Raw genomic sequence first — 10,954 nt, forward strand, 5'->3', positions numbered from 1 at the left:
TTTCGAGCCTATACAGCTTGGAGTAAGACAACATGCATGAAGAGGATGATGTGGACAAAATACTCATTTGCCTAATAATTCTGCACTCCCTGTAGTGTGTCAGCCTGTGGTTTCAGTTTTTATCTCAGATTTTTGGTTTGATTGTGGTTCCAACCTTCAAGGGGTTAATGATTAATCGTTCCAACTGACCACTGTGACATCGTTTTGTTCTCTTTGAATTACTCAGTGTATGTCAGTAAAGATTTTCAGTTTGAGTATTTCCTTCATCAAACGCTGATGTGTGATTTACAATAGAGAACAGAATGCTTTTATTGTCACCATCCAGATGTGCAATGAGATACAGAGCGTCTCCTCCTCAGTGCAAACATGTGGGAGATTTAAGTGTTTCCTTTCATTTTTTTTTAAAGTGTACTTATCCACTGCCACAGGGTTTAGACACAGACTGAAACTACCTCTTAGCACAATTAAAGGCTATTTCTCTGGCCTGTGTTTTGGATTGAGCTTCATACCCAGTTAATTAATTGTTTTTAGATCTTTGCAGCTTCTCAGTTTGGGGGATTTGCTGTTTTGCTTTGTGTTATGTGGAAGTTGGATTTTTGGCTTTAGGAAAGTGTGATTACTATTATTATTATTTTGCCATTTTGTAAAATTTACAGATCAAATGACAGGTGGATTAGTTAATAAGAAGAAAACTCCTGAGTGGAATATTTAAAAGGCATACAGGATGAAGATTTCTGATGTTACAAAATTGTTCAGGGAGCAAGTTTTCAAGGGCTGCTGTCAATCTGGTGGACGCCTGCTCTTGAATTCAGTGAGGACAAACATGGAAGAGAAAGCTGCTGTCAGGCTTCATTGCTAGTGAAAGCAGGTAGGATGAGCGGCACTGAGGACTCTGAGGTCATGGAGGTCATATGATTTTTTTTTCTGGAAGGTTGGTGGACTTTTTTTTAACAACCGTTGAATAACTCTCGTGTTAAAGACTTAGTTGTCATTTAAAAATATGCATATTCTAGTTTTTTAGATTATATGTCTAAAAAGAACATTTTTGGTGATTTGGGGATATAAAATTATGACTTGTTTGCAAAGGTTTTTGCAAAGGTATAGATCTGAAAATAAAGACTCCGTTTGATGAGGTTAATTTAACAGTAAACTGAACAAACAATTAAAAGACACAAAACAGGACTCATCAGAACAATTGCACTCGTATGATTTGAGGATCCTAAATTTGTTTTTGTAATCAGAATATACTTCTCTGCATAAACCAAAGAAAACCATAAAAAATGTGGCGGGTTTTGTGTAGATGTTGATAGTGGTGATGTCCAGGCTCAAATCACCTTCCATCACTGTTTGTGCACAAGCAATCCCTAAACAGATCATTTGTTCCAGTGACACAGATGGACCTTTTATGGAATAGTTAATATAATCTGTGGGAGGTATCTTTTTCCAGCCCTGTTATAAGTTGTCTGACCTCTTCATCTGCAAGCCTTGTGTATACAGAGGCAGGAAGGTGGAAGCTTGGGGAGGAAGGAAGGAAGAAAATGAAGGCAGGCTGTTAAAAGTTGTTCAGCTTTTCTGGTGTTAATCGCACACCCAGACCTTGGACCTTCCATCCTCGTGCTGCTTTTGTTCAGAGGAAAAACATGGCACCATCATCTGTGGCTCTCTGGGGCTCAGACGAGTAACTCCGAATCACTTCTTGTTTTTCAGCAAGAGGAGAAGTGTCGCTGCATACTTCAGCCAGCTGAAGGTAAGAGCTTAAGCAAATGGCCTTTCTGGCTGTTTTCTTTTTCATTCTATAAATTTCCCTTTAAATCCTCGTTCATGCAGAATATGAGCACGAAATCAGCAGTGTATCTCTGGCCTCTGTGGGGGCTGCTGTTTTTTGTGCTGTAGGTGTTTGGAGGTCGAAAAGAGATGGACTCACTGAAGAAGGAGCTGGAAGAAGAGCTGAAGCTTAGCACTGACGACCCAAGGAGCCACGCGTGGTACCACGGACCGCTGAACCGAGAGGTGCACATCAGATCTACACGTTTAAGCAACAGATTTACTTCCCCTCTGGAAATATGGTTATTTGCTGTACTGTGAAAAGTTAGACTTTCATGTTTGTACAAAATAAATATCAAGTTACACCTAGTAGCTCGTTATTGTGTGTCAGCCTAGCATGAAGACTGTAAACAGACTGTGCAGAAATAGACACAAAAAACCAACTTCCTGCAGTTGTGACTTCATCTGAGGTTGTCAGGCATTCAGTGAAACCTCAAGGAAGTTGTTTCTTGTTCTCGCAGTTTTTGGATTTTGCAGATCAAACAAGCAAACAGGATATAATGAGTGTAGCTGCTACTGTTATTACATTTGGATAAAGGTAGCATTGAAGTTTTCTTCAGTATACAGACTTATTGCCAGTTTTCATTCAAGTGCCACTTCCTGTTTAAAAACAGGTGAATAAGTAAATGAAGGCTAAGTTTAACAGCATAGCTCACCATAAATATCCTTTACAGTAATCATACATCATTCTTGAACATCTAAAACACTTATCTTTAGCTGACTGGCAACTCATTGTATCTATCATACAGACATGAGAGTGTGTGTGGTAATTGTCTGGCTGTCAAAGCTAACCTGCTGACTCTTCTCCAGGCTGCCGAGTCTCTGCTGGAGAGGGATGGGGACTTTCTGGTCCGAGAATCGAGCTCCTCCACGGGCGACTATGTTTTGACCTGCTTTTGGAAGAACAGCCCCATGCACTTTAAAGTCATACGAGTGGTCCTCCGACCAAAAAAGGTGTGTCTGTGCTACGTGTGCTCATGCTAACCTGACAACAATCCATGTCTCAAACAACACACACAGCACATACCATATGTCTGGCCGTAGATCAATAGAAAAAACAAATATAAATAAAAATAATTCATAAAAATATTAATGCTGCTAAAGAAGTTTGAGATCTTGTGTGATGTTTGTATATATATATATATATACATTTTAATTATTATTATTATTTTAATCAATACCAACTTAAAAGTAACAGTAATGATTCTGGGTCACCACAGCTGCAAGCTACACTAGCCATTGTTTGTTGTTGTTAACAATATGTCTTTACTGCCTTTGCTTGACACGTGTGTATGTTTGTGTGTGTGACTGCGCCTCCATCTGTGTGACAGGGCTACTCTCGGGAGCTGTTCCAGTTTGAGGAGGATCGCTTTGACAGCGTTCCCGCTCTCGTTCGTTTCCACGTGGGCGGGCGCCGTCCCATCTCCCAGGGTTCGGGCGCTGTCATCTTTCACCCAATCACACGGACCCTTCCTCTGCGTGTCATCACCGAGCGACAGGCCCCGTCCAAAAGCAGCTGTAATAAAGTTGCAGGTGGAGAAAAACAGACCGAGCACGGCAAAAGACGCAGCCTCAGCTCCACACATGCCGACACACTGGAAGTTGCCAATCCGCTGCTGAGGTGCGAGAACGTAATTGGTGTGGTGCACATTCATACACAGAACTGAGATTTAAAGCAAAGTTACTGAGCGTTGTTTGATGTGTGGCAGAAGTGGAAGTCATCCTGCTAACTTGGAGAACGTGGGACGGAGGCCTTCACTTCAGACTGCACAGTCTGACAGCAACCTACGAACTGGTACAGTATTGCAAACATGCAGCGTATTTGCAGAACAGCAACATTAATGTCAGCTGCTCGATGTACCACTCGTGCTGCCAAACCAGTTCTGACCCCCACAGAAAAAAGGAATATGTTTAAATTCTTTTTTGGAATTTAAACATTTTATATGTTTTTGTTTTTCTGTGTTGGATTGTGATATAGGTTTCAAAGATCATTATACACATACTGTGGTGGGGAAATGATTATTTAATCCCCTGCTGAAGCTGTAAGTGTGCTCGCTTCCAAAGAAATGAACAGTCTCTCATATTTATGGTAGTTTTATGGAGAGAGGGGGATTTTATCCAATAATCCAGAAAGAACACATTATATAAAAGTTATGAATTGATTTGATGAATTTACGTTAAGTGAAATAAGTATTTGATCCCCGACATGACTTAGTATTTGGTGGCAAGCTCAACGGTAAGAGGTTCCTTGTAGTTGGTCACCATACATTTGGACACACCTCAGGAGGGATCTTGACCCCCTCCTCTGTACAGAAACACTCTAAATCCTTTAGGCCAACTCGAAGCTTCAGCCCCTCCATCACTCCATGGCCTCAATGTGCTTCTTCTTTAGCCACTTCTTTGTTGCCTTGGATATGTTTTGGGTCACTGTCATGCTTGGAGACTCATCCACGCTCCATCTTCAGTGCTCTGTCACCTTCTTCATACAGGTGTTCCACAGAACCTTCAGTCTGAGGACACTAGCCCTGCCCAAATCTCCCCAGTGTTTCGGACAGGCAGCGAGCCCCTTCTGAGCCCACAGCCACGACACGCACGACCTTCCCATCCAGGTAACGTGGAGAGCCACGCGCATGGAGAACTTCTTTATCTAACAAACAAAGCTCACGCTTCCCTCTCTCTGATGCAGGTGGTGGTGCAACTTTAAGAGGTTCAGATGGGCAGCTACACCCCAGAGCTCCTCCTAAGCCTCTCAGGGTTTCTACTGTTTTCTCCAATACTGTACCTCCCCCACCCAGAGACCAGGATGAAGACCCTTCTTCTTTCTACAATGAGCTGGTCATCCGGGTAAAAGAAAAAAATTTCACAGCTGATGTCATCTTTCTGTTGTAACTGTTTATGTTTGCAGAAATGAGGAAGGCCTTTCAAGCTACAACTAAATCCTCCGTGGAGACTTAAGCCCTCCTCTTGTTCTGTTTAGGTGCCACAGAGCCGGCGGAAAGGTCATGTGGATCAGCTGCGTGCGGAAGAAAAGTGGCAGAGCCGTGCCCGCCTCACAGAGACTTCCTTTGGCTTTTTGGAGGCTGAGAAAAGAAAAGCCTCCTCACAGCTGCTGTTTGACAAACAGTTCCAGAAAAAGGCAGAGAAGGAAGTGGAGGACTGGTGCTTTGAACGACCACATGTTTGTATACACAATAATTACCTTCCAGTTTGTAGTTTTCACATTTCCCATTGGTTCTGAGGCTTCTGGAACTATTAAGTTCTTATCTGTACATAAATCTATTTTATGCTCCCCTGGGAGGCTGTTGATTTCCAATTATTTGATTATGATTTATGAAAAGAGTACTCTTTAAATTGTTGGAGTTGTGTAATCCATCACAGTGCTATCAAATCTGCTTTACCTTAGATATAGTTGCATACGTCTACGGGCACAGCAGCTCCAACTTCCACATCAGTGTTTGGTCAGCTACACAGAGCTGACAGTGTCAGAAACTGTATCTGTACCAGTCTTGCCAGTTAAAAGTAATAGGGAACTCCAGGCCTCGAGGGCCAGTGTCCTGCAGGTTTTAGATCGCACCCTGGGTCAACACGCCTGAATCAAATGATTAGTTCATTACCAGGCCTCTGGAGAACTTGAAGACATGTTGAGGGGGAAATTTAGCCATTTGAATCAGCTGTGTTGGATCAAGGACACATCTAAAACCTGCAGGACACCGGCCCTTGAGGCCTGGAGATCCCCACCCCAGACGTAAGAGGAAGTTTTCCATTGTTCCTAAGATCATGTCAACATTGACCTTGACTGTTATTAAAGGTGACACTTTTTCTGCACTATTGCATGCATATTTCCTGTTGTTTCTCTACTGCAGTTTTAATTACTGACTTACTACCTTTTTGCCACCAGGTGTCAGAATCATATTGTATTTGCCAGTTTGTAAAGCCTGACTCTGCCGTCTTAACTTCATATTCAAAATAAATTCAATCAATGCACATTAGTGTGCAGTTATATAGAACTGCACACTAATGTGCATGATGTGTATCATGTGTGTATATGATATTCTTCTGCCTTCGTTACAGATGGAGTCACAGTCGTGTTTTCAGTTGGATCAGTTTAAGTCGCTGCTCCTACCTGAGAATAACCGACCTCTGGAGAACAGCGTCCTGGTGACGCTGAAAGAGCTCTTTACCCGATCAGACCCTAAAACCATGGCTTTGCACATGCTCAGCATTGACTGCCAGGTGTCCCTGGTTTTTACTCTTTTCTCATTTAAAACTTTAGCTGTGTTGAATTTAACAGTAGTTTCTAATCTTGAGTAGTTTGATAAACACTTTATGTACACATGAGCTGTTGAAATTCTTGGATCAGGAATCTGACTGGCCATTTATCGCTCATTGTGCAGGTTGCACGCATCATCGGGGTGACCGATGAGCAGAAGAGGCTAATGGGAGTTGGCTCAGGGCTGGAGCTTGTCACTCTGCCACATGGACACCAGTTAAGACAGGATTTATTAGAGAGGTACACGCAGCCTGCACACTATTTTAAAAATCAATCCAATGTTACACTTTGTCAGTCATCCTTGGAGGTGTTGGTTTATCTCGTGGCTGTACACAGAAACTGTAAAAGGATCAGTTTTTATTTGTTTGTTTCTTTGTTTGGGGTTTTTTGCACATCTTTTTTTTTTTAAATTCTCTGGGTACCACAAAATTCATTTCACCTCAACTGTATTTGCTTGGACTCTGGTTGGGTGAAAGCCAGTGTTCAGAAATGAAAAATGTCCCTTACCAGTTACTGCATTCAATCTTCTGTCCGCTCAGACGCCTCTAATCCACTCAATGTGAATTTTTTAGGCATCATCTAATAGCACTGGGAGTCGCAGTGGATATCCTGGGCTGCACAGGGAGGGTGGAACAGAGAGCATCTGTTTTACACAAAGTAATCTTATTGGCTCAGGCCCTGAAAGAGCACACCCACAACTTGTACTCTTTCTCAGCTGTGATGAAGGCTCTGGAGATGCCTCAGGTGGAGTATTTATGACAGAGGACTGTGATTGCTGGATGTAAAATTATTCAAAGTAAAATGCGGTTCAAGTTTTCTTGCATATATTGAATATTTGTTTACATACAAATGTGCAGATAACGCGACTGGAGGCGACATGGAAAGAGCTGAGGAGGGAGTACACAGAGAGCGCAGTTTTATTTGAGAAGAATCTCAAACCGTTCATGAAGTCGCTGAATGAGGGAGATGGTGAGTGGCTGTGTTTACATCGTCTATGCAAGTTACTTTTGTTCAACGCGGTTAGAAATATTTGTTTCTTGTGGTTTGATCAGGCGTTACAAAGATACAGTACTGTGCAAAAGTCTCGAGCACCCTTCATTTCTTTAGATTTGGCTTGTAAAATGGGGAAATAGGTGCAGCAATTTATTGAAACCTGTGCAAACATGCACGGAAATACAGTATGTAAGGCAAAAACAGAATTTGTACATTTCTAATGAGCGTATTCTTCAACCTGGCCTGGACTCTCTTAGGCAGGTTTTCTTGTAACTTCTTTAAGTAGTCTTCAGGAACAGTTCTCCAGGCTTCTTGAAGAACAATCAAAGCTCTTCTTTGGAAGCTTTTTGGTCCCTCTTTTCTTCTCTCTGTCATGATTTTGCTGCAGTATCCCTTCTCATACTAGCAGTTGGCAGTGATTTTCAGTCTACCTCTAGTGTAATTTGGCACACCTCAGCCCTTTCTCCTCATTTCCCTTGCGTAAGAATGGCTTCTTGACAGCTAACTTATTTCTGATGAGGCTTCAGCAAACAGTAAATGGATCAATTCATCACTCAGGTCCTGTCTCAGTCCTCTGCTGTATTTTTTCTGTTTCTTAAGGACATGAATATCAGACTGTTTATCTGCTGTAGACAGTTTTTTTATGCCTCCCACTTCTTCTTTTGTCCTCCACTTGCATAGTTTTCCTTCTTTCCTTCCTCCTTTCTTTTTTAAGGAGAGACTGCAGAAAATGCTGAGATATGGCAAGTTTACAGCTAACAGCTCTTTGGGAAAAAACTTGCTGGTGCAAAAATACTACTCTGTGCCTGTCAAACTGTTATCTTTGGCATTTTTCATAGATTCGGCTAAAGAAGTAGGAACAATTATCTACTTTTCCCCCACAAGCTGTACAAAGTGCCTAAAGATACAATTTTAAAGTGCATCTTTGCTAAGTTGTCTGTTACATGCAGATACAACACTGATTCATCCCATGAGTTAGGTGATGAATCTTAACATTGACAAACAAACAAAAACTCCCATTCATCTGAAATCGGTCAGGTACAAGGCCTGGACCGAAAATGAGTGAAAAAGCTACCAACGCCCGAAACTTTGAAAGAGCATCAGAAAAACCTGGAGAACGATTAATGATGTCTGGCTCCTTAGAGGCAAAATATAAAGAAATGAGTGGTGGCTCAAGACTTTTGCACAGCACTGTAAATTCACAACACAAGGATTTCTGTGTAATATTCAAATTCATTTAAGGTCCAGTTATGCTTGTTATGCTCCTCATATATAACTCTAAGGAGGTTCTGCTTGGTGAGGTCCAGCTAATTAGAAGAAAGTCTCTCAGAGAGAGAAAGAGACCGGAGCTGAGGGCTTTTCTCTGCCTGAACCAGCATGGGATTTTTCCCCCATTTAAAGCTTTTCTAATTTAGTAATAATATTTTTTTAAATTATTCAAAGAAAGTATAATATGTCCTCTTGAATGTATAGGTTTATTAATAACAAGACTTTCTCATTATTGTTGCTAAGCATGTATAGGTTAGAAAAAGAAATGAAATAACTTCATGCAGCTGGATAATGAAGACCTGTCTAGAAGCCCTGCAGCATCATTCATTCTCTTCTCTGGACAGTCTTAAGTTTGAAAGCCTACCAAGAAAATGAACTTTATGTAACTCTGCTCAGTACTGTGCACATTTGGTTAAACTTTAATATAATTGGAAATAGTTTATCTGGATTTCAGGAGCAGGACCACGCCTCCATACACTTCCTGTTCTCTGTCTATGACCCTGTGTGAAAGCTGTGCATTCTCATTTTCAGGCCCCACTCACTCTCCCTCCCTTTCTCAATTCAGTCACTCCTCATTACTACATGAGGATCTGCCCGGCCTTCCCTAAACCGCAGCCTCAATTCATGGTCAAGCCGTCTGCCATCATCTACTGGACAAGCTGTCAAACCTAAATGACAATGTGGTCCCAACTAGTGAAATTACATATAGAGCACAATCAAATCAACAATCAAGACCAATACTAATATTTGGCGATTTGATGTATTTTGGCAAACACACAAAACATAACTTTCACTAAAATTTGACATATGTAATCATTTATCAGTCCTTTCTTAGATAATGTGACAATGCAGTTCTTCCTTTATTGTCGCAACAATTTGTGAATTAGTCATTTACACTCTGCGCAGTTCTCCTTGCATCAGCTGGCTGTTTGTGGTGTCCCAAAAACATCAAGTTGCAGAATGCCGTCTCACAGACAAACTATGCAACATCAACATGAATAGCATGGTCAATCGCTTTCCTTTTTTTTTCCCCTTTACTAAATTTTCAGTTGCCAGCTAATACAAATATTGGCAAATATCTAATATTGGCTGATACATCAGTCAGGCTTTAATTATATATGTTAAGCTCTTATGAATATGCAGTTGATGTAGTATTCCCTGAAATGTGTAAGCAAGCACTGATGTGTAAAATCTTTGCATTACCCCTGTGAGATTAATGGGTGCAGTGCTTTTGTTCGCAGGCTCTGTGGTCCAGGGCCCCATAGCCTTGCCACATCTGGTTCCACTGCTGATGCTAATGGAGGGTGAGGACCCAGTAGAGGACAGTGAAAGAGGCTGTCAGCTACTCTATGATGTCCTCCAATCTGCTCGCAGCACTGCGTTGCATGCCCATGATTATCAGGAGCACGCACACGCTCTGCTCTCAGGTATGCACGATCATCCACACAATACAGTACAACATTATCATTAGTGTTATTAAGAAAACAAAAATGTCAGTGCACGTGAGTCCAAATGAGGGGGGAAATAATATTCAGTAAAACGTTTAAGGCAAATACAGCTTGTGTAAAGATGCTGGGAGGCAGCTGTGTTACTGAGCTGAAATTCAAGTCGAGAAAATGTTGAAGCCAAAACTGGCAACCTGGTGATATGGTGAGCAGAATATTCACTGTGCATCAATTTCCTTCAGCTTTATTAAGTAAGTCGAGAGAGTGTTTTGTGAAATATGGAAATGAAGTGGATTGCTCCCACAGGCTACAGATAATTGGTTCATCTGAGTAGCTTTTGCACCGAGCCCATTGTAATATAAAATAAACACTGGCTGAGACAGGAAGTGGAAAAGTAAAAAGCATTATGCTCAAAAACTGTGTACATTGTGAAACTTGTATCTTGGCGGTATCTGATCTGACTAAGTGTCCAACGCACTGTTCCAACAGGAGGCTGGGAGCCGATCCCCGAACTGCTAGAGGCTTTCCGCACAGAGTTCGCCCTGCGGCTGTTCTGGGGTCAGCTGGGCGCAAGAGCAGAGAGGAAGGAGCGATACGAGAAGTTTGATAAGGTTCTTTGTGTCCTCTCAAAAAAACTGGAATCTAAAGACAACCCGAACCTTTAACCTGAGCCTCAGCCCTCCGTTTCTCTGAGCAGAGAGCGAAATCGGCACTTTCTTCACTTGAGGAAAACGAGAAAAGGTTTCAGCCGAGCCTCTGCGTGCTGTGGAGGTAAAGGAAGAGACATTTCTACTGGGAGATAAAATAGAGGAAAAAGTGTTTTTTGTTTTTTCTTCCTGTACTTGCTGAGAAAAGACTGTATGTCGAGCTCGTCAAACAACAGCTTAACAACTTTCTTTTTCTTTTCTTTTCTTTTTTTAAACAGGAATGTGTGCACAGACCTTTATTGTGAAATAGGCCTGCGCCAGATTTCAAAATTGCTTTTCCAAAAACTGGAATGTGTTTACAAAATGTACATTTCTGATCCTTTTTTTTAAAATCATTGTTTAAAGAAGCCTCACTGGATACTCTATTTTTCACTTCAGTGTTTCGAAGCATAAATAAAAGTTTTCCTTTGTCATTTGTTTCTTATGAGTAACACTGCAATAAAACG

At 41.5% G+C, this 10,954-nt stretch overlaps 1 protein-coding gene across 1 annotated transcript in view; it reads left to right on the forward strand.

Moving 5' to 3' along the window:
• LOC102201463 (breast cancer anti-estrogen resistance protein 3) overlaps nt 1–10,921 on the forward strand; it is a 13,607-nt gene extending 2,686 nt beyond the window's left edge. Inside the window, exons 2-15 of the mRNA XM_005744522.1 lie at nt 1,708–1,747; nt 1,894–2,010; nt 2,635–2,778; nt 3,156–3,445; nt 3,534–3,619; nt 4,314–4,433; nt 4,511–4,668; nt 4,802–5,002; nt 5,896–6,057; nt 6,219–6,334; nt 6,667–6,838; nt 6,952–7,063; nt 9,598–9,783; nt 10,291–10,921. Coding sequence (XP_005744579.1) covers nt 1,915–2,010; nt 2,635–2,778; nt 3,156–3,445; nt 3,534–3,619; nt 4,314–4,433; nt 4,511–4,668; nt 4,802–5,002; nt 5,896–6,057; nt 6,219–6,334; nt 6,667–6,838; nt 6,952–7,063; nt 9,598–9,783; nt 10,291–10,466 — 2,019 coding nt within the window. The 5' untranslated portion in view covers nt 1,708–1,747; nt 1,894–1,914 and the 3' untranslated portion in view covers nt 10,467–10,921. The remainder of the gene's footprint in view (nt 1–1,707; nt 1,748–1,893; nt 2,011–2,634; nt 2,779–3,155; nt 3,446–3,533; nt 3,620–4,313; nt 4,434–4,510; nt 4,669–4,801; nt 5,003–5,895; nt 6,058–6,218; nt 6,335–6,666; nt 6,839–6,951; nt 7,064–9,597; nt 9,784–10,290) is intronic.
• Nucleotides 10,922–10,954: the final 33 nt, after the last annotated feature.

Source organism: Pundamilia nyererei, unplaced genomic scaffold, assembly GCF_000239375.1.
Source record: "Pundamilia nyererei isolate P.nyererei 1_Seehausen unplaced genomic scaffold, PunNye1.0 scaffold00145, whole genome shotgun sequence".
NCBI lineage: Eukaryota > Metazoa > Chordata > Actinopteri > Cichliformes > Cichlidae > Pundamilia > Pundamilia nyererei.